The following is a 26053-nucleotide window of genomic DNA, read 5'->3' on the forward strand; positions in this document are numbered from 1 at the left end:
TCATGTTTGTTTGATCTTGTAAGAACAGAAGCCTTTTTTATATCTTGGTGCAATTTAGATAATAACGCTGTTCGAGTATCAATTTGATCTTAAATTTGTTCAATATGTTCTGACAATATCAAACAATTTGGACAATCCAAGTAATCCCCGTCAGACTCTTCTGTGTCACCTTGTGTGTCAGTATGATCAATGTCTTGTGTGATGGTACATGCTTTATGTGTTTGTGTTTCAGTTTTCTCAAAGACTAAATTATTGTACTCTCGGACCATGTGCGTGACATTTTGAAGCTTTCTCTGTAATTTTTTTACTGACAAAAACCTCTTATCAATTTTAAGATTCTCTGCTTCATATTGGCTATACAAACTAGACCATAATTGTGAATCTGTATGGCTATGAACAAACTTAAAACTCTATATTACTTTTCTTAGAATAATCATGAATAAAATCAATTTTCTCACCTGTAGAATATCTTTTACTCTCCTGGATTGATCCAAGCGTCAACGGATGGTCCCCTGTGTCTTTTTACTGATTCCTCAGACCTCCGTCATGGGACACATGCAGCTCTTTATGGTTGGAGACACGAATCCTCACTGTCTGTAGGCTCTGTCTGATCCTTGTGACATGAAATAGTGAAATTCCTGCGCCTTGAATAACAGGTGTTTAGCAGAGCTCTCCTCCTCCGTGTGCAAGGAAAAGGAATCCACACAAAATAGCACAAAAATCAGATTTGGCTGTACTCGCCATAATGCTAGAAAAAATATCACTTTCTTATTTTTTTAAGTAAGAGCACGGTGAAGATAGAAAGGAAAGCAATATTGAAATGTGTGGATAAAACAAATCTTGTTTAATGTTTATTCAAAAAGTGATTACAAAAATGAAGAAAAGTAAGTTCATAGCACTCAAAAATAAGTATTAGATTATAAAAGAGAAAACAAGTATTCAGTGGTTCTTACATGTGGTCTTGAAGTTGATGTGGTCCGGGTTGGAGATTCTCAAAGTATGAGAGATCTCCTGAACAAGAGTTAGGTCGGCTTATATACTATTTTGACCCATAGACTTACGTTGGTTTCTATTTTTCCTGTTTCATAACCACATATCGTGATCTGCCGCTATGTTCATACCATCTACCATATTAGAAGAACACTAGTAACTTGCGGAATATGCATGTTAGTTATTTGTACATTACCTCATTTTGAAATGCTTAAGCATATAGCCTGTGACCTTTAAGAATCATTTACTATCTCCAAATAGCCACATATTGACAATTCTGGCAAAAGCCCTATAGTTCTGACCAACAGAGACCAGATGTATAGACCAAAATCCTCAGAATAACTCAGTCCCTCACTATCCAGAGTATCTATTTGCTAGTTAGAACCTGCATATGTTAATCAATCTATATTTTTTCATTATTGAAATAATAATATTTTACAGTGGCTTACCCTCCTTCTGGAGTGTGTCAATGACTGCCTTCTAGACATCTGTCCAGTCAGCTGTCTTCCTCATGATTGTGGAGCCTACTGAAACTGACTAAGGGACCATTTTTAAACATTTAGGAAGCCATTGCAGGTGTTTTTATTCTAATTTACTGACATAATGACTTTTGGGTTTTCATTGGCTGTAGGATATACAGTACAGACCAAAGGTTTGGACGCACCTTCTCATTTAAATTTTTTCTGTATTTTCATGACTATGAAAATCGTACATTCACACTGAAGGCATCAAAACTATGAATTAACACATGTGGAATTATATACTTAACAAAAAAGTGTGAAACAACAATATTGTAGGTTCTTCAAAGTAGCCACCTTTTGCTTTGATAAGAGAGATAACCGTAGGCACTACTATTGAGGGTGGTGCGCAAGTAGGTGCCCAAACCATATAATCTTGTAAAATAACTTGGCACACACGTGATCTGATGCTGGGTGAGGTTTAATAAAGAGAGTACATACATGTATGTACTCTCTTTATTAAACCTCACCCAGCATCAGATCACGTGTGTGCCAAGTTGTTTTACAACCTTTTGCTTTGATGACTGCTTTACACAATCTTGGCATTCTCTTGATGAGCTTCAAGAGGTAGTCACCGGGAATGGTCTTCCAACAATCTTGAAGGAGTTCCCAGAGATGCTTAGCACTTGTTGGCCCTTTTGCCTTCACTCTGCGGTCCAGCTCACCCCAAACCATCTCGATTGGGTTCAGGTCTGGTGACTGGAGGCCAGGTCATCTGGCAGAGCACACCATCACAATCCTTGGTCAAAGAGCCCTTATACAGCCTGGAGGTGTGTTTGGGGTCATTGTCCTGTTGAAAAATAAAATGATTGTCCAACTAAATGCAAACCGAATGGAATAGCATGCCGCTGCAAGATGCTGTGGTAGCCATGCTGGTTCAGTATGCCTTCAATTTTGAATAAACCCCCAACAGTGTCACCAGCAAAGCACCCCCACACCATCACACCTCCTCCTCCATGCTTCACGGTGGGAACCAGGCATGTAGAGTCCATCCGTTCATCTTTTCTGCATCGCACAAAGACACGGTGGTTGGAACCATAGATCTCAAATTTGGACTCATCAGACCAAGGCACAGATTTCCAGTGATCTAATGTCCATTCTTTGTGTTCTTTAGCCCAAACAAGTTTCTTCTGCTTGTTGCCTGTCCTTAGCAGTGGTTTCCTAGCAGCTATTTTACCATGAAGGCCTGCTGCACAAAGTCTCCTCTTAACAGTTGCTAGAACTCTGTGTGGCATTGACCTGGTCTCTAATCTGAGCTGCTGTCAACCTGCGATTTCTGAGGCTGGTGACTCGGATAAACTTATCCTCAGAAGCAGAGGTGACTCTTGGTCTTCCTTTCCTGGGGCAGTCCTCATGTGAGCCAGTTTCTTTGTAGCGCTTGATGCTTTTTGCCACTGCACTTGGGGACACTTTGAAAGTTTTCCCAATTTTTCAGACTGACAGACCTTCATTTCTTAAAGTAATGATGGCCACTCGTTTTTCTTTACTTAGAATTTGTATTATGGCAAGAAAAAAGCAGCTAACAGTCTATTCAGTAGGACTATCAGCTGTGTATCCACCAGACTTCTGCACAACACAACTGATGGTCCCAACCCCATTTATAAGGCAAGAAATCCCACCTATTATACCTGACAGGGCACACCTGTGAAGTGAAAACCATTCCCGGAGACTACCTCTTGAAGCTCATCAAGAGAATGCCAAGAGTGTGCAAAGCAGTCATCAAAGCAAAAGGTGGCTACTTTGAAGAACCTAGAATATAAGACAATTTCAGTTGTTTCACACTTTTTTTGTTAAATATACAATTCCACATGTGTTAATTCATAGTTTTGATGCCTTCAGTGTGAATGTACAACTTTCATAGTCATGAAAATACAGAAAAATCTTTAAATGAGGTGTGTCCAAACTTTTGGTCTGTACTGTAGTCATCAACAGAAAGAAACACTTGAGATATATCACTCTGTAATGACTCTATATAAAAGAGTTTCACTTTTTGCATTGAAAAACTGAAATAAATTAACTTTTGACAATATTCTAATTTAGTGAGAAGCACTTGTATGTGAGTATGTAAAAACAATTAAGAACATAAAAAAGCTTCTCCCGGTGTGAATTCTTTGGTGGCTAAAAAGAGATGGTTTCTTCACAAAACATTTTCCACATTATGAACATGAAAATGGCTTCTCCCCGTGTGTGTTCTTAGGTGGGTAACAAGATGAACTTTCTGGTTAAAACATTTCCCACATTCTGAGCATGAAAAAGGCTTTTCCCCTGTGTGGGTTTTCTGGTGGCTAGCAAGATACGCTGTGTTGTTAAAACATTTCCCACATTCTGAACATGAAAAAGGCTTCTCCCCTGTGTGGGTTTTCTGGTGGCAAACAAGATTCTTTTTGTGGTTAAAACATTTCCCACATTCTGAACACGAAAAAGGCTTCTCCCCTGTGTGAGATCTATGATGTCTGACAAGATTTGATTTATCTAGAAAACATTTCCCACATTCTAAACAGGAAAAAGGCTTCTCCCCTGTGTGAGATCTATGATGTCTGATAAAAACATTTTTACCTGTAAAACATTTCCCACATTCTGAACATGAAAAAGGCTTCTCCCCTGTGTGGTTTTTCTGGTGGCTAACAAGATTCGATTTCTGGTTAAAACATTTCCCACATTCTGAACATGAAAAAGGCTTCTCCCCTGTGTGGGTTTTCTGGTGGCTAACAAGATTTGCTTTGCGGTTGAAACATTTCCCACATTCTGAACAGGAAAAAGGCTTCTCCCCTGTGTGATATCTATGATGTCTGACAAGATTTGATTTATCTGGAAAACATTTCCCACATTCTAAACAGGAAAAAGGCTTCTCCCCTGTGTGAGATCTATGATGTCTGATAAGAAAATTTTTATCTGTAAAACATTTCCCACATTCTGAACATGAAAACGGCTTCTCCCCTGTGTGTTTTTTCTGGTGGCTAACAAGAGTCGATTTCTGGTTAAAACATTTCCCACATTCTGAACATGAAAAAGGCTTCTCCCTTGTGTGGGTTTTCTGGTGGCTAACAAGAGTCGATTTCTGGTTAAAACATTTCCCACATTCTGAACATGAAAAAGGCTTCTCCCCTGTGTGAGATCTATGATGTCTGATAAGAACATTTTTATCTGTAAAACATTTCCCACATTCTGAACATGAAAAAGGCTTCTCCCCTGTGTGGTTTTTCTGGTGGCTAACAAGATTCGATTTCTTGTTAAAACATTTCCCACATTCTGAACATGAAAAAGGCTTCTCCCCTGTGTGGGTTTTCTGGTGGCTAACAAGATTCGATTTCTGGTTAAAACATTTCCCACATTCTGAACATGAAAAAGGCTTCTCCCCTGTGTGGGTTTTCTGGTGGCTAACAAGATGCGCTTTCTGGTTAAAACATTTCCCACATTCTGAACAGGAAAAAGGCTTCTCCCCTGTGTGAGATCTATGATGTCTGACAAGAATTGATTTATCTAGAAAACATTTCCCACATTCTGAACATGAAAAAGGCTTCTCCCCTGTGTGGGTTTTCTGGTGGCTAACAAGATTTGATTTCTGCTTAAAACATTTCCCACATTCTGAACATGAAAAAGGCTTCTCTCCTGTGTGGGTTTTCTGGTGGCTAAGAAGATGCGCTTTCTGGTTAAAACATTTCCCACATTCTGAACAGGAAAAAGGCTTCTCCCCTGTGTGAGATATATGATGTCTGATAAGACCTTTTTTATCTGTAAAATATTTCCCACATTCTGAACAGGAAAAAGGCTTCTCTCCAGTGTGAGTTCTTTGGTGGGTAACAAGCTGCGCTTTCCGAATAAAACATTTTCCACATTCTGAACATGAAAATGGCTTCTCCTCTGTGTGAATTCTCTGGTGACTGACAAAATCTGATTTCTGGTTAAAACATCTCCCACACTCGGAACAAGAAATTCTATTGTCTGCTTTGTGAAGGTTTTGTTGTTTGAGAAAGGACTTTTCTAGGGGAAAACTATTTCCATATTCTGAAAATGAATATGTCTTCATTGCTTTAGGAGCAGTTCGTTTTTTAATGCTTATTTTGTGACTTTGATTTTCCTTAGTAGTCCGTAATGAATCAGAAGATAGGACCTGTTCCACAGGATCAGATGACAGATCTTTGCTGTGAAGGGGTGATGGTATATTTGGAGTAATGGCATTCCCTTCAATTGTATCCTGTGGAATTTCATAATCATCTGATTTAAACATTGAAGATGTCAGCTGTCCTGCTGATCTCCTGGTACAGTTATCTGCCAATAATAAAACCAAGTATTATTTTAGAATAAAATATCCTTCAGTTCTATATTTTTGACCATTTCTACTTAAACGGTCTGTAAAAATGGCAAGTTATGCAAAGTTATTGAATTATTCACCAAGACAATGACAGTTTACAGTTTACTAGACTATGCTCAAACCACATTAAGCATCCATGCTTTTGGCATTACTATAGTGAGAGGAAACCACTTATTTTACTGCACGTGTACACAATCTAGGCACTATGTGTTGGGTCATAACTTGGGATATTTGCAGTTTTCACTTTGCAATATCCACTGATCGTGCTAATATCTGAAAATTGCCAGTGGAGTCAAAATAGTCACTATTCCAATAGATTAATTTATTGAGCATTATAATTGTACAAAATGGAGTCACTTTAACCCCTTTATGACTCTAGCTTATTTGGTTTTGCGTTTTCATTTTTAGCTCTCCTTCCCAGAGCCATACCTTTTTTATTTTTCCGTCAATATGGCCATGTGGTGCTTATTTTTTGCAGTACAAGTTGTACTGTTGAACGACATCATTGGTTTTAGCATGACGTGTACTAGAAAACAGGAAAAAAATTACAAGTGCGGTGAAATTGCAAAAAAGTGCAATCCCACACTTTGTTTTTTGTTTGGCTTTTTTTGCTAGGCTCACTAAATGCTAAAACTGACCTGCTATTATGATTTTGCAGGTCATTACGAGTTCATAGACACCAAAGATGTCTAGGTTATTATTTATCTAAGTGGTAAAACAAATTTCCAAACTTTGCAAAAAAAAAAAAAAAAGTACAATTTTTCGTTCGCTGTAGCATCTCCATTTTTCGTGATCTGGGGTTGGGTTGGTTTATTTATTGTGTGCTAACATTTTTAATGATACCATTTTGGTGCAGATACATTCTTTTGATCGCCCGTTATTGCATTTTAATGCAATGTCTCGGTGACCAAAAAAACCTCATTCTGGCGTTTCAATTTTTTTTTCTCGCTACGCCTTTTAGTGATCAGGTTAATCGTTATTTTTATTGATAGATCGGGCGATTCTGAATGCGGCGATACCAAATATGTGTATTTTCTTTTTTTATTATTGTTTTATTTTGAATGGGGCGAAAGGGGGGTGATTTAAACTTTTATATTTTTTTTTATATATTTAAAACATTTTTTTTTTTTACTTTTGCCATGCTTCAATAGCCTCCATGGGAGGCTAGAAGCTGGCAAAGCCTGATCGGCTCTGCTACATAGGAGCTATGCTCAGTTTGCTCCTATGTAGATTTACTGCATTGCTATGAGCGCCGACCACAGGGTGGCGCTCACAGCAATCAAGCATGAACAACCATAGAGGTCTTCAATAGACCTCTGGCTGTCATGCCGACGCATTGCTGACCACCGATCACATAACACGGGTCAGCGATGCACGCATTTCCGGCCCGATGGCCGGAAGCAATAGTTAAATACCGCTGTCAGCGTTTGACAGTGGCATTTAACTAGTTAATAGTGGAGGGTGGATTGCGATTGCTATTGCGAGCACATGTCAGCTGTTCAAAACAGCTGACATGTCGTGGCTTTAATGTGGGCTCGCCGCCGGAGGCCACATCAAAGCGGAGGTTCTGACCTCGGACGTACTATCCCGTCCGAGGTCAGAAAGGGGTTAAAGGGATTTCATCTGATCTGGTTTTCTGCAATTTTGTCATATTAGGGATTCTGCAAATGGTGTGCCCCATCTCCTCTGGGATCTGCTCCTGCAATGTCTACTTCAGACACGAGACGCGGCCTTACTCATTCTGCAGGAGATGCTGGTAACAGGTGTGGTTGGAACCAGAAGCTCTTGGCGGTGCAGGCTCTGCCCAGTCACTAGGATTAGGGTGCCTGGCATCTGTAGTACCATCCAGTCTGGCCGTATGGGTATGTGTGCTGTCAGCTGCAGTAATCTGCTCCCTGTTTTAGCCAATTGGAAAGCACCACACCTTTTTTAATCAGATAAATTTGTATTAACCATAACAAGATTTACAACAGATCAGATGTTCATACGTATTTTATGTTTTACAGTAAATTAACCCCCGATGGAGACCATATCAGGAGCAAACAATAATTCGTCCATAGTTGACAATATCAAACAGAGTTCCAGTTTACCATAAGTTGTACTCTATAATACTATATTCTGGTATAACATTAATTAATCCTATCCAACCACAGCTGCCATAGTTTATGGAAGAAATCCAGCTCGTCTCTCCTGGTGTAAATACTTTTCTCAAGCTCAATTATGTGGTTCGTTTCAGCAATGAATTTGCGTCTGGATGGAGGCTCCTCTCTAACCCAATATTTTGCAGCTTCCTTGCAGCAAACAATAATCTTGCAATTACAATTTTAGTCGTATTGTCAGTTAATATTTCCTCCACATACCCTAATATACATATCAATGGATCCCTAGGAATAACGTACCCATACACCACTCCAATGCGGCTCAATACTACAATCCATTAGGAAGACAATCTGGGATAATGCCAAAGCTCATGCAATATGTCCGCCTGAGATTGAGAACACCTTGGGCAATCAGAGTTGGACTTCGAAAGCACCACACTTTACTACAGCTTGAAGCATATTGCCAGAAGCTGCCAGATACAGCCTTGATCTCCTGTTGTTCAGTCCTCTGTGCTCAGTTCCCGACTTCTGTATTTGTTTCCTGTTGTGACCCCGGCCTGTTTACTGACTACTCTTATGTCTCCCGAGTAAGTATTTTCTCTGGCCTCTTGGTTCTGACACGGTTATCTGTCTATTCTTCTTCCCATCTTACTCCACAGAACAATAGGTAACACTGCCCCAAGGCTAGGGGTCTCTGTGCAAGTTCAAATCCATGAAGAGGGGTTAAAGAAGTTGAAGGGTAATGGGCAAAACTGTGACTATAGACAATAACACATCCTCAGGAAAAAAAAAACTGAGTAGTGGTGAATCTTCTCTGGAGTAATTCGAGTATGGGACTCGATGGCCCTAAGCAATATAAACTATCGGTATGGGACTCTGTGGCTCTAAGGCTAGTTTCACATTTGCGGTAGAATCCACAGCGTTTAATCCGCAACCTGAAACGCACGATAAACCGCATGCAAACGCATTTTTCTAGACGAATAAGGTAACGCATGCAGTAAAAAAACGCAAAGTTTACACGCTTTTTCATGCGTTTGCATTTTCTGTGCGCATGGTGAAAAATTTAACAGGAGAAAAATCTAGATAACCAGACACCGCCAATGGGACTACAGTGGGCGTGTATTATGGGTTATCTATATATAGACCTTTGGACAGCTGAAATCTTCTGATTTTTCTACTGTATCCTGTGTCATGATGGATCTTCGCATAGAGAGCTTTTATTTCAACCTGGATTTAAGTATCAAGCTGTTTCTTTCCTATGCATTTGCTTTGGAGCAACAAAGAAATCGAGAAAGGCAGAGAAGGACACTGCGTCGGCGTTTTTGGAGACACCACATTATTGAACTCCGGGAGAGCCATGGAGCCTACCACACGCTATATGGCGAGCTTAATGCCAACCCGGACAAATTCCCAGAATATACCAGGATGTCTCAAGAGACTTTTCAGGATTTGCTTGGTCGTGTCCAAGGAGATATCCAGAGACAGGACACCCAGCTCCATAGAGCGATTCCTGCAGAGGAACGTCTCCTGGTCACAATAAGGTCTGTGATAATTCTAAACATATGCCTGTCATAATTATTATTGTTCTACCATGTATTATTTGATTTTTCCTTTATGTGTTTAGCAAACCCCCATCATAAATGTAATTGTTCGGAATTTGTTTATTTCTTTTTTTTGGCAGATTCCTGGCTACAGAGAGAGCTCATCATCGCTCCACTTTCAGTACCGGCTTGGAATTTCCACCTTGTCTGGAATAGTTGTGGACACCTGCCGGGCTTTGTGGAACATTCTCCGGGATGAATTTATCCCCCTACCCACCACGGACATGTGGATAGAAATTGCCGACAAATTCTGGAGAATGTGTAATTTCCATAACTGTTTGGGAGCAGTGGATGGAAAGCACATATGCATTATTAAACCTGCCAGATCTGGATCCAAGTACTTTAACTACAAGAAATAATTTTCTGTAGTGCTCGTGGCAATAGCAGATGCGGACTGTCACTTTATCTCCATGGATATTGGAGCTTTTGGCCGTGGCAATGACTCACAGACTTTCAAGAACTCGGATATGGGCCAACATTTGTATGGCCAAACTTTTAATTTTCCCCTGCCACGACCTCTCCCCAACACTCAAGGCCCACCGATGCCATTTGTTATGGTTGGGGATGAGGCCTTTCAGATGTGTGAAAACCTACTGAAGCCATATTCCAGTCGGGACTTGAACCACACTAAAAGGATTTATAACTACAGACTGACCAGGGCCCGAAGAACAGTTGAGTGTACCTTTGGGATTCTTGTCTCAAAATGGCGCATTCTTGGGACAGCCATTAATCTAAAAATGGAGACAGTCGATGAGGTTGTCAAAGCCTGTGTGGTTCTCCACAATTACATAATGGCTAAGGAGCGACCCAACATTGAACTGGATGAACCAGTTGCAAACCCATTGCCAGATTACCAGCATCAAGTGTTGAAGTTGCCCACATGTGGGACCAATTTGCTGCCTATTTTGTTTCTGACATCGGACGTGTGGCATGGCAAGATAATATTGTGTAAAATGTGCTGTTGGGTTTGGGTCTGTACCAGTTATGTTTTAAATGTTACTAATATTTTTTGTTAATAAACAACGTGTTTTGATACCTGTACCGAATCTCCTATGTCTATCCTCTAAAAACCACTTATGTTGTTAGTGGTAAGGTAGTTTACTTCATTTACATCCTGAATCTGTTCTGCGGTATCTATTGGACGCAGACTGAAGAGACAATGGAGGTATAATACAAAGCAGATCTATACTCACCAGTTCATGTGTGAGAAATAATGACTTCATGATGCACAAAACCCAGCCTCATGAAATCACTATTTCTGACACCTGTCCAGGTGAGTATAGATATGCCTTGTATGACCTCCATTATCTCTTCAGTTTGTGTGAAATAGATTATGTAGACTGAAGAGAAAAGGGAGGTTATACAAGGCAGTTCTCTACTCACCAAGTCAGGTGTCATAAATAATTAGTTCAAGATGCAGAGTTTTGTGCATCATGAACTCACTATTTATGACACATGACCTGTTGAGTATAGATCTGCTTTGTATTACCGCCATTGTCTCTTCAGTCTGCGTCACATAGATTAAGCAGAGTGAAGAGATTATGGAGAAAATACAAGTAATATTATTTTTTGACAACTCATAGCTCCATACCAAACACACAAAGCTGCAGTGTTCTACTTAATAACTCCTGGAGCTATGAGGTGGCCAAAAAACAAAGTATTCAGCGCATGGTGTGTGTTGCCGGCGGTGAAAAACACAAATAACCAAACAGTATTGGGGCAAAAAACATTAACATTTATTAAAAAAATAAATAAAATTAACTGCGCCGCCTTGGGGTAGAGTGACGGAACTGGGGTGTGTGTAGCTGTCAGGCCTGGGTGACTAAAGACGATGCAGGGGTTGCAGGAGAAGGGGCAATTAAACTAGTGGCGTCAGGGAGTTCAGGGATGGTACTGGAGGCATGGGAAGGCAGAGACACACTAGAAGGGCGAGACAAACCTGACATCACAGACACATTGGGAGGTGAGGGGGGAGGGACCTCAATAGTCCGCTTTTTCTATTTCTCTTTCCATTTTTGGGATCGGCGATGCGGTCTGGGGAGCCTCGGTGGGCTCATTTCTTGCGGCCTGGTCATGGTAGCCGACCTGTGATGGTCCGTGTGCTGCTGCTGCATGGTGGTGGTGCTGAAAAGCATGCCAGGGTCCAGCTGCTGCATGGTGGTGGTGGGGAAGGCCATGCCAGAGTCCAGCTCCTGCATGGTGCTGGTGGGGAAGGCCATGCCAGGGTCCGGGTGCTGCTGCTGCATCCTGGTGGTGGTGAAAGCCATTCTAGGGTCCGGGTGCTGCTGCATGCTGGTGATGGTGAAAAGCATGCCAGGGTCCGGGTGCTGCTGCTGCAGCTGGGACCTGGTGATGGTGGCCAACCTGTCCTGATCCGGATGCTGTTGCTGCTGCATGGTGGTGGCAGGGGAGGATGTCCAAGCAGGAGCAGCAGTTGGCATGGTGGTGGCGGTGGGATGTCCAACAGCACTCAGCATGATGGTGGCGCTGTAGTGGTGTCCGGCAGTGCTTGGAATGGTTGTGGCCATGCAGTGGTATGCAGCAGAGCTCGGCATTGAGGTCAAGCGTGACAGTGTTGGCATAGGTGGAAATGCCACCACTGGCTGCTGAAAATATCGAGTCTGCTGCATAGCCTGCACGTAAGCAGCATTGGACTCATGCATGACACTAAGAAGGAGATCAGGAGTAAGGTTTTCCGACATGCCCTTTTCTATTTGATAAAAAAAAAATGATGTGCTGGACTCTGGAGGTCGGCTTTCACTTGGTGAAGGTCTCTGGTGACATCCTGGATAAGTGTATTCATATGGTTTAAGCCACGATCCAGTCTATCACCCATCACCTTGGAGTCCATCGTGAAAGATCGAGCTCAAGTGCAAAAACTATCCGAGGCCCTCTGCCGCTGCTGGGAAGAGCCCCCAAAAAAGAGGCAGAGGACTGGGACAGGGAAACACCTGATGGACCAGCTTCCTGGTCTCCAGTCTGTGTTTCATGGCCACTTGCTGCTGCGCTGCTGGATGGCTGTGATGGGTCCGTGGCTGTTTGATGAAGGACTGCTCTAGAACTAGGGTCAAGAGTGCTGTTCCAGGTGCTGTGAACAAAAAAACCCAAAAAAACATTAGTACAAAACATTTATAATAGTAAAAGCGCCAACTCCTGTGGAATTGAAAAATACAGATTAGGCAATACAACACAATCCAATGCAACACAAAAATACTTACGTTCTCTGGGCAAGGACTGGTCTCAAAAATGCCAGCAGATGCTTATCTTTTCTGATCCTTGCACCCGGCTCTCTTGACGAAGGTCCTTGTTGAAACGATCCTTCATCGAACGCCAATGTGTTCTGACTTTGAGCACTGTTGAAAAAAAAATAATGGTTAGACAATGCACTTTTGGCCGGGAACACACAACTGTGTGTGATGAGAGAAACTCTCAGGAGTTCCTCTCATCACACACAGTTGTGTGATCCCAGCCAAGGTCACTGCTGCATCACACCGCATTGCAATACTTACGAAATGCCTTGTGGACCCGAGCCGGGGCGTTGTCCCAGCCATGCCACATCGCTTGGGCCACCTCATTCCATAGCCGCTGGATCGTCACGTTGTCCGAGTGCTGCGGAACCCGGGTGTCCCACAACGGGACTCGCTCATGGACCAGTGAGATGAGGATATCGTTATCAATGAGGTCCTCATCCCATTCTGGAACCTAGAAAATAAATAAATACATTAATGTTGGAGACATTAACATAAGCAAAAGATAGAAAACAACAGAGACAGAAAACAGGCAAGTATATTCAAAGTAAAGAAAAAAAAAAGGAGTTAAGAAGAAAAAGGTAAAGAAAGAGCAAAGTAAATAAGTGAACAGTCAAGAATAGTAAAGTCAGGATACCGTAAACAGGGTACAATCAGTCAGGTATACTTACACGCCGCCTTGCCACACGCTGCTCCTGCTCGGCCTCTGCCGCAGTTGAAGAACTTCTAAAAAAGAAAAAAAAAAATTTGTCACATGTGTAGATGTGACAGAAAACTTACCAATCTGAGGAGGTGAGTAGTCACTTCACTGTCATTTCCACCTTGTTCAGGCCCAAGACGTTGCTCCTCAGAAGAAGAAGATGACATTCTGATGCATGCAGCAAGAAAAAAGAGACAGAAATTATTAGGACATATAGAGAGAGAAAAAAGAAAATACATACATTGGCTTTGACACTCACATTGTCCAAAGTGGTGATTCCTCCCAGGTTCTTTCCAGCGTCTGATCTTCTTCCCAGTCTGCATAGTTGTGACCTGCAAATGCACTCCCTCTTTTTATCACCTTGTATGTGGGGGAGGCTAATCAGTGTCTAGACAGGTTTTCCTGTGGTAAAACGCATGCGTTCACAAACGCAAACAAATGCATGTGCTTGCGAAGGCATGCGTTCACATAGACTGAAATGTGTTTTTCGCCACATTACTTCCGCTAACAACCACATACGTTTCGAGGCGGCAAATTCACGCCTCTGAAATTACAACATGTAGTGTTAACCGCGCCAAGCCGCAGACGACGAAACAACGCATGTGTCATCAAACGCGGCAAAACGCAACCGATCGCAGACACTTGCGTCCCTAATGTTAAAGATAGGATTACACCACGCATGCGGAAAATTGCGGCACAAATGCTGCGGACACAACCGCAAATGTGAAACCAGCCTTAGGCTACTTTCACACTAGCGTCGGGAACAACCCGTCGCTGTGCGTCGGGCCGCCGTTCCCGACGCTAGCGTGGTCTCCGCCGCACAACGGGGGCAGCGGATGCATTTTTCCCACGCATCCGCTGCCCCATTGTGATGTGCGGGGAAGTGCGGGGAGGTGGGGGCGGAGTTCCGGCCGCGCATGCGCGGTCGGAAAAAGCGGACCGTCGGGAGCAAAAAACGTTACATGTAACGTTTTTTTCTCCCGACGGTCCGCTACCACACGCCCAAGCGTCGCAAAACGGACGCGACGTTTTGCAATGCGTCGCAAATGCGTCGCTAATGTTAGTCTATGACGAAAAAACTTATCCAGCAAGAACTTTTGCTGGATGCGTATTTTCGGCAAAACGACGCATTTGCGACGTATTGCAGTTAACGCTAGTGTGAAACTAGCCTTAGCAATGTAAACTATCGTAAGGACCAGTATTTTCTGTCAGATGAATGTCAAGAAGAAATATTAGACATTTAAATAGAACTTTTTATAACAGTGCAGAGCTGAGGGGTCTTCAATTTAGATCTCAGGCATTTGGTAATTGAAAGCTTTTTTAAACACTCCCAGGGAGTTACAGCCTCAGATAAGTGAGACAGGCCGATCCCACCACAATCAAACTATCATACAGAATGAACAGGTAAAAAAAAGTTACATCCTCAACAACAACATATGTATGAGGGGAGAACTCCAACACTAAACCAGAGCTGCACTCATTTATGGTGGACCATTGGAGATACTGAGTCCTGACCAGAAGAGTAGAGAAACTAATATTGCTCCCCATTTCAGGAGAGATTGTGCAGTAATCTGAATTCCTTAGAATCGAAAACATAATGGAATTTATGACGTGGAGTGAATCCATGAAACCAGGGCACGAGCCATGAGACAACACATCTCCTGCAGGCGTGAATAAATGTACAGTGGGTACAGAAAGTATTCAGACCCCTTTACATTTTTCACTTTTTTGTTTCATTGCAGCCATTTGGTAAATTCAAAAAAAGTTATTTTTTTCTCATTAATGTACACTCTGCACCCCATCTTGACTGAAAAAAAATCAGAAATGTAGAAATTTTTGCAAATTTAATAAAAAAAGAAAAACTGAAATATCACATGGTGATAAGTATGCAGACCCTTTGCTCAGACACTCATATATAAGTCCCATGCTGTCCATTTCCTTGTGATCCTCCTTGAGATGGTTCTACGCCTTCATTGGAGGCCAGCCAGGGGCAGACACAAGCAGCAATGGGCCCCTGTGCAGGAAATACGTCGGGGGCCCCCTCATGCATGTACACCGTGTATAAAATGCCTATAATAACATATGTGTATACACAGCAGAAAATACACACACACACACACACACACACACACACACACACACACACACACACACACACATACACACACACACACACACTACCCCTATATACATAGCAGCACACACACACACACACACACACACACTAGCCCCATATACATAGCAGCACACACACACACACACACACTAGCCCTATATACATAGCAGCACACACACACACACACACACTAGCCCTATATACATAGCAGCGCACACACACACTAGCCCTATATACATAGCAGCGCACACACACACTAGCCCTATATACATAGCAGCGCACACACACACTAGCCCTATATACATAGCAGCACACACACACACACACACACTAGCCCTATATACATAGCAGCACACACACACACACACACACACTAGCCCCATATACATAGCAACACACACACACTAGCCCTATATACATAGCAACACACACACACTAGCCCCATATACATAGCAGCACACACACACACACTAGCCCTATATACATAGCAGCACACACACACACTAGCCCTATATACATAGCAGCGCACACACACACTAGCCGTATATACATAGCAGTGCACACACACACTAGCCCTATATACATAGCAGCACACACACACACTAGCCCTATATACATAGCAGCACACACACACACACTAGCCCTATATACATAGCAGCACACACACACACTAGCCCTATATACATAGCAGCGCACACACACACTAGCCGTATATACATAGCAGTGCACACACACACTAGCCCTATATACATAGCAGCACACACACACACTAGCCCTATATACATAGCAGCACACACACACACACACACACTAGCCCTATATACATAGCAGCACACACACACACACACACACTAGCCCTATACACATAGCAGCACACACACACACACACTAGCCCTATATACATAGCAGCACACACACACTAGCCCTATATACATAGCAGCACACACACACACTAGCCCTATATACATAGCAGCACACACACACACACACACACTAGCCCTATACACATAGCAGCACACACACACACACACTAGCCCTATATACATAGCAGCACACACACACACTAGCCCTATATACATAGCAGCACACACACACACACACACACACTAGCCCTATATACATAGCAGCACACACACACACACACACACTAGCCCTATATACATAGCAGCACACACACACACACACACACACTAGCCCTATATACATAGCAGCACACACACACACTAGCCCTATATACATAGCAGCACACACACACACACACACACACTAGCCCTATATACATAGCAGCACACACACACACACACACACTAGCCCTATATACATAGCAGCACACACACACACTAGCCCTATATACATAGCAGCACGCACACACTAGCCCTATATACATAGCAGCACACCCACACACTAGCCCTTTATACATAGCAGCACACACACACTAGCCCTATATACATAGCAGCACACACACACACTTGCCCTATATACATAGCAGCACACACACTAGCCCTATATACATAGCAGCACACACACTAGCCCTATATACATAGCAGCACACACACACACTAGCCCTATATACATAGCAGCACACACACTAGCCTGTTGTGAATTCCGTTCTTGGGCTCCATCCTGTGGTTATGAATGGTATTTTTGGGAGTTCTGCTCTTGGGCTCCCTCTGGTGGTTTCGAGTGGAACTTAGCAGCTGCTTTCACTAATCGGTTCCCTGGCCTTGTTATTTAACTGGGCTTTAGTCTGTAGTCTATGCCAGCTGTCAATGTTTTCCTGTTGGATTCAGTCCTCTCCTGGAAGTTCTCTGTTGGCCAGTTCACTTCAGCTTAAGATAAGTCTGCTAGTTCTTGGGTTGTTCCCTGCTTTTGACCTTCTGTTCAGGTTTAAGTTATGTCTCTTTTGTCCAGCTTGTCATTATGAAATATTCAGGCTAGTTGGAAGCTCTGGGGTGCAGATTTGCTCCTCCACACCGTGAGTCGGTGTGGAGGCTATTTTTGTAAACTCTGCGTGGATTTTTTAGTTTTTATACTGACAGCACAGTATCCTTTTCTATCTCTATCTATTTAGATAGTTTGGCCTCCTTTGCTAAAATCTATTTTAATTTCTGAGTGTGTCGTTTCCCTCTCCACTCACCGTTAATATTTGTGGGGGGCTATCTTTCCTTTTGGGGGTTTCTCTGAGGCGAGATAGTTTTCCGTTTCCATCTTCAGGGGTAGTTAGTTCTTAGGCTGTGAAGAGGCGTCTAGGGAGAGTCAGGAACGCTCCACGGCTAATTCTAGTGTTGGTGCTAGGAGTAGGGATTGCGGTCAGTAAAGCTACCACCTCCTCAGAGCTTGTCTATTATTTGTTTTACCCACCAGGTCATTTCAGTGTTGCTCCATAATCACCAGGTCACAACTGTGATTGCGGTCGGTGGAGCTGCCACCTCCTCAGGAGCTTGTCCATGATTTGTTTTACCCACCAGGTCATCTCAGTGCTGCTCCTTAATCACCACACTAGCCCTATATACATAGCAGCACACACACACTAGCCCTATATACATAGCAACACCCACACACACTAGCCCTATATACATAGCAGCACACACACACACACACACACACACACTAGCCCTATATACATAGCAGCGCACACACACACACACACACTAGCCCTATATACATAGCAGCGCACACACACACTAGCCCTATATACATAGCAGCGCACACACACACACTAGCCCTATATACATAGCAGCACACACACACACACACACACACACACACTAGCCCTATATACATAGCAGCACACACACACACACACTAGCCCTATATACATTACAGCACACACACACACACACACATTAGCCCTATATACATAGCAGCACACACACACACACACTAGCCCCATATACATAGCAGCACACACACACACACACACTAGCCCTATATACATAGCAGCACACACACACACACACTAGCCCTATATACATAGCAGCACACACACACACACACTAGCCCTATATACATAGCAACACACACACACACTAGCCCTATACACACACACACACTAGCCCCATATACATAGCAGCACACACACACTAGCCCCATATACATAGCAGCATAAACACACACACTAGCCCTATATACATAGCAGCACACACACACTAGCCCTATATACATAGCAGCACACACACACACACTAGCCCTATATACATAGCAGCACACACACACACTAGCCCTATATACATAGCAGCACACACACACACACACTAGCCCTATACACATAGCAGCACACACACACACACACACACTAGCCCTATATACATAGCAGCACACATACACACACTAGCCCTATATACATAGCAGCACACACACACACACTAGCCCTATATACATAGCAGCACACACACACACACACACACTAGCGCTATACACATAGCAGCACACACACACTAGCCCTATATACATAGCAGCACACACACACACACTAGCCCTATATACATAGCAGCACACACACTAGCCCTATATACATAGCAGCACACACACACTAGCCCTATATACATAGCAGCACACACACACTAGCCCTATATACATAGCAGCACACACACACACTAGCCCTATATACATAGCAGCACACACACACACTAGCCCTATACACATAGCAGCACACACACACACACTAGCCCTATATACATAGCAGCACACACACACACTAGCCCTATACACATAGCAGCACACACACACACACTAGCCCTATATACATAGCAGCACACACACACACACTAGCCCTATATACATAGCACAAACACACACTAGCCCTATATACATAGCACACACACTAGCCCTATACACATAGCAGCACACACACACACACTAGCCCTATACACATAGCAGCACACACGCACACACTAGCCCTATATACATAGCAGCACACACACACTAGCCCTATATACATAGCAGCACACACACACACACTAGCCCTATACACATAGCAGCACACACACACACACTAGCCCTATATACATAGCAGCACACACACACACACTAGCCTTATATACATAGCACACACACACACACACTAGCCCTATATACATAGCAGCACATACACACACACACACACACTAGCCCTATATACATAGCAGCACACACACACACTAGCCCTATATACATTGCAGCACACACACACAAGCCCTATATACATAGCAGCACACCCACACACTAGCCCTATATACATAGCAGCACACACACACACACTAGCCCTATATACATAGCAGCACACACACACACTAGCCCTATGTACATAGCAGCACACACACACACTAGCCCTATATACATATCAGTACACACACTAGCCCTATATACATAGCAGCACACACACACACTAGCCCTATATACATAGCAGCACACACACTAGCCCTATATACATAGCAGCACACACACACACACACACACTAGCCCTATATACATAGCAGCACACACACTAGCCTGTTGTGAATTCCGTTCTTGGGCTCCATCCTGTGGTTATGAATGGTATTTTTGGAAGTTCTGCTCTTGGGCTCCCTCTGGTGGTTTCGAGTGGAACTTAGCAGCTGCTTTCACTAATCGGTTCCCTGGCCTTGTTATTTAACTGGGCTTTAGTCTGTAGTCTATGCCAGCTGTCAATGTTTTCCTGTTGGATTCAGTCCTCTCCTGGAAGTTCTCTGTTGGCCAGTTCACTTCAGCTTAAGATAAGTCTGCTAGTTCTTGGGTTGTTCCCTGCTTTTGACCATCTGTTCAGGTTTAAGTTATGTCTCTTTTGTCCAGCTTGTCATTATGAAATATTCAGGCTAGTTGGAAGCTCTGGGGTGCAGATTTGCTCCTCCACACCGTGAGTCGGTGTGGAGGCTATTTTTGTAAACTCTGCGTGCATTTTTTAGTTTTTATACTGACCGCACAGTATCCTTTTCTATCTCTATCTATTTAGATAGTTTGGCCTCCTTTGCTAAAATCTATTTTCATTTCTGAGTGTGTCGTTTCCCTCTCCACTCACCGTTAATATTTGTGGGGGGCTATCTTTCCTTTTGGGGGTTTCTCTGAGGCGAGAGTTTTCCGTTTCCATCTTCAGGGGTAGTTAGTTCTTAGGCTGTGAAGAGGGGTCTAGGGAGAGTCAGGAACGCTCCACAGCTATTTCTAGTGTTGGTGCTAGGAGTAGGGATTGCGGTCAGTAAAGCTACCACCTCCTCAGAGCTTGTCTATTATTTGTTTTACCCACCAGGTCATTTCAGTGTTGCTCCATAATCACCAGGTCACAACTGTGATTGCGGTCGGTGGAGCTGCCACCTCCTCAGGAGCTTGTCCATGATTTGTTTTACCCACCAGGTCATCTCAGTGCTGCTCCTTAATCACCACACTAGCCCTATATACATAGCAGCACACACACACTAGCCCTATATACATAGCAACACCCACACACACTAGCCCTATATACATAGCAGCACACACACACACACACACACACACACACTAGCCTTATATACATAGCAGCACACACACACACACACACACACTAGCCCTATATACATAGCAGCACACATACACACTAGCCCTATACACATAGCAGCACACACACACTAGCCCTATACACATAGCAGCACACACACACACACTAGCCCTATACACCTAGCAGCACACACACACACACTAGCCCTATATACATAGCAGCACACACACACACTAGCCCTATATACATAGCAGCGCACACACACACACACTAGCCCTATATACATAGCAGCACACACACACACACACACACACACACACACTAGCCCTATATACATAGCAGCACACACACACACTAGCCCTATATACATAGCAGCATACACACACTAGCCCTAAATACATAGCAGCACACACACACACACACACTAGCCCTATATACATAGCAGCACACACACACACACACACACACACACACACTAGCCCTATACACATAGCATACACACACACACTAGCCCTATATACATAGCAGCACACACAAACACACACACTAGCCCTATACACATAGCAGCACACATACACACTAGCCCTATATACATAGCAGCACACACATACACACTAGCCCTATATACATAGCAGCACACACACACACTAGCCCTATATACATAGCAGCATACACACACTAGCCCTATATACATAGCAGCACACACACACACTAGCCCTATATACATAGCAGCACACACACACACACTAGCCCTATATACATAGCAGCACACACACACACTAGCCCTATATACATAGCAGCACACACACACACACACACCACACACACACAAGCCCTAAATACATAGCAGCACACACACACACACACTAGCCCTATATACATAGCAGCACACACACACACTAGCCCTATATACATAGCAGCACACACACACACTAGCCCTATATACATAGCAGCACACACACACACATACTAGCCCTATATACATAGCAGCACACACACACACACAATAGCCCTATACACATAGCAGCACACACACACACACACACTAGCCCTATATTCATAGCAGCACACACACACACACACACTAGCCCTATATACATAGCAGCACACACACACACACACACTAGCCCTATATACATAGCACACACACACACACACACTAGCCCTATATACATAGCAGCACACACACACACACACTAGCCCTATATACATAGCAGCACACACACACTAGCCCTATATACATAGCAGCACACACATACACTAGCCCTATATACATAGCAGCACACACACACACACACACACACTAGCCCTATATACATAGCAGCACACACATACACTAGCCCTATATACATAGCAGCACACACACACACACACACACTAGCCGTATATACATAGCAGCACACACACACACACTAGCCCTATATACATAGCAGCACACACACACACTAGCCCTATATACATAGCAGCACACACACACTAGCCCTATATACATAGCAGAACACACACACTAGCCCTATATACATAGCAGCACACACACACTAGCCCTATATACATAGCAGCACACACACACACACACACACACTAGCCCTATATACATAGCACAAACACACACTAGCCCTATATACATAGCAGCACACACACTAGCCCTATATACATAGCAGCACACACACACACACTAGCCCTATACACATAGCAGCACACACACACATACACTAGCCCTATATACATAGCAGCACACACACACACACTAGCCCTATATACATAGCAGCACACACACACTAGCCCTATACACATAGCAGCACACACACACACACACTAGCCCTATATACATAGCAGCACACACACACACACACACACACACTAGCCCTATATACATAGCAGCACACACACACACACAATAGCCCTATACACATAGCAGCACACACACACACACACACTAGCCCTATATTCATAGCAGCACACACACACACACACACTAGCCCTATATACATAGCAGCACACACACACACACTAGCCCTATATACATAGCACACACACACACACACACTAGCCCTATATACATAGCAGCACACACACACACACACTAGCCCTATATACATAGCAGCACACACACACTAGCCCTATATACATAGCAGCACACACATACACTAGCCCTATATACATAGCAGCACACACACACACACACTAGCCGTATATACATAGCAGCACACACACACACTAGCCCTATATACATAGCAGCACACACACACACACACACTAGCCCTATATACATAGCAGCACACACACACACACACTAGCCCTATATACATAGCAGCACACACACACTAGCCCTATATACATAGCAGCACACACACACTAGCCCTATATACATAGCAGCACACACACACACACACACACCCACTAGCCCTATATACATAGCAGCACACACATACACTAGCCGTATATACATAGCAGCACACACACACACACACACACACACAACTAGCCCTATATACATAGCAGCACACACACACTAGCCCTATATACATAGCAGCACACACACACACTAGCCCTATATACATAGCAACACACACACATACTAGCCCTATATACATAGCAGCACACACACACACTAGCCCTCTATACATAGCAGCACACACACACACTAGCCCTATACACAAAGCAGCACACACACACACACACACACTAGCCCTATATACATAGCAGCACACACTAGCCCTATATACATAGCAGCACACACACACACACACACACTAGCCCTATATACATAGCAGCACACACACACACACACACACACACACTAGCCCTATATACATAGCAGCACACACACACACACACTAGCCCTATATACATAGCAGCACACACACACTAGCCCTATATACATAGCAGCACACACACACTAGCCCTATATACATAGCAGCACACACACACACACACACACACTAGCCCTATATACATAGCAGCACACACATACACTAGCCCTATATACATAGCAGCACACACACACACACACTAGCCGTATATACATAGCAGCACACACACACACACACTAGCCCTATATACATAGCAGCACACACACACACTAGCCCTATATACATAGCAGCACACACACACTAGCCCTATATACATAGCAGAACACACACACTAGCCCTATATACATAGCAGCACACACACACTAGCCCTATATACATAGCAGCACACACACACACACACACACACTAGCCCTATATACATAGCACAAACACACACTAGCCCTATATACATAGCAGCACACACACTAGCCCTATATACATAGCAGCACACACACACACACACTAGCCCTATACACATAGCAGCACACACACACACATACACTAGCCCTATATACATAGCAGCACACACACACACACTAGCCCTATATACATAGCAGCACACACACTAGCCCTATATACATAGCAGCACACACACACTAGCCCTATATACATAGCAGCACACACACACACTAGCCCTATATACATAGCAGCACACACACACACACACTAGCCCTATATACATAGCAGTACACACACACACACACTAGCCCTATACACATAGCAGCACACACACACACACTAGCCCTATATACATAGCAGCACACACACACACACACACACACTAGCCCTATATACATAGCACACACACACACTAGCCCTATATACATAGCAGCACACACACTAGCCCTATATACATAGCAGCACACACACACACACACACACACACACACACACACACACACACACTAGCCCTACACTCACCGGCCACTTTATTAGGTACACCTGTCCAACTTCTTGTTAACACTTAATTTCTAATCAGCCAATCACATGGCGGCAACTCAGTGCATTTAGGCATGTAGACATGGTCAAGACAATCTCCTGCAGTTCAAACCGAGCATCAGTATGGGGAAGAAAGGTGATTTGAGTGCCTTTGAACGTGGCATGGTTGTTGGTGCCAGAAGGCCTGGTCTGAGTATTTCAGAAACTGCTGATCTACTGGGATTTTCACGCACAACCATCTCTAGGGTTTACAGAGAATGGTCCGAAAAAGAAAAAAAATCCAGTGAGCGGCAGTTCTGTGGGCGGAAATGCCTTGTTGATGCCAGAGGTCAGAGGAGAATGGGCAGACTGGTTCGAGCTGATAGAAAGGCAACAGTGACTCAAATCGCCACCTGTCACGATATGGTATGAAATATCATAAGTTAGTTTTCTTGCTAGCATGCGGGAGCTAAAACCCCCCCCTCTCTCTGGTTCTCTTTCCTTCCCTGTGTTTCTATCTGTCTGTGTAGAAGAGCTTGCCTTGTGGGGGAGTTTTATTGACGAAAGGTATTTACGACTAGCATAGCTGCAAGAGAAATTTGTGTTAGCAGGAACTGTTAGAGAAACTTCTAGAACGCATGGAAGGTCTTTGTTCTGTTTTTGGAAGATATTATGCAAACCGTTTAAGTTACGAACACCAAAATATATCGTCATAATCACACTCGGAGGATCTACGCATCACTCTAATCACAGGCTTGTAGCTCCATCTGGTACAGAGGTAGGGATTTCTCTGTCAGTGTGCGTGACAAATAGGACATATTTGATCTCATCGGAATGCCCACGATACTATGAGATGAACGATGGGTATGGTGCGATTATTTTATGTTCTGTAGCGAAGTTACGGGCATCAGATATATTTAATGCCCAGTTAGTGAAACCAAAGAGGTAGGAGGAGTTGGAAAACCAAGCCCTTTCTGTGAGGTCAGACTGTAGGTTTTAAGTGCTGGCAGGCATCCAAGAGAGCAGAGTTGTGAGTTTTTACCTGAAGCGACCAGACTGCGAGTGCCAATGCACTGGGATAGATGGAAAGCTCCTAGCCTGTTGCCTGCAATGCAATGATCTGAGAAATGTGAGTGTTACCTTTTCTTCATTTAATCCTTTTATTTTTATAATTACCTTGTACATATTTGCAATTGTCTCATTTGTAACATCTTTGTAAAATATTTTTATAAACA

At 43.4% G+C, this 26053-nt stretch overlaps 1 protein-coding gene and 1 long non-coding RNA gene across 2 annotated transcripts in view; both read right to left on the reverse strand.

Moving 5' to 3' along the window:
- Positions 1-823: 823 nt before the first annotated feature.
- LOC143766478 (uncharacterized) overlaps positions 824-26053 on the reverse strand; it is a 202505-nt gene continuing 177275 nt past the window's right edge. The window contains exon 2 of the long non-coding RNA XR_013213573.1: positions 824-1221. This is a non-coding gene — a long non-coding RNA (uncharacterized LOC143766478). The remainder of the gene's footprint in view (positions 1222-26053) is intronic.
- LOC143766475 (uncharacterized) overlaps positions 824-26053 on the reverse strand; it is a 69087-nt gene continuing 43857 nt past the window's right edge. The window contains exons 6-7 of the mRNA XM_077254191.1: positions 2018-5777; positions 824-1805 (exon numbers count right to left, since the gene is read on the reverse strand). Coding sequence (XP_077110306.1) covers positions 3646-5777 — 2132 coding nt within the window. The 3' untranslated portion in view covers positions 824-1805; positions 2018-3645. The remainder of the gene's footprint in view (positions 1806-2017; positions 5778-26053) is intronic.

This window comes from Ranitomeya variabilis, chromosome 4 (assembly GCF_051348905.1).
Source record: "Ranitomeya variabilis isolate aRanVar5 chromosome 4, aRanVar5.hap1, whole genome shotgun sequence".
NCBI classification, from domain to species: Eukaryota; Metazoa; Chordata; class Amphibia; order Anura; family Dendrobatidae; genus Ranitomeya; species Ranitomeya variabilis.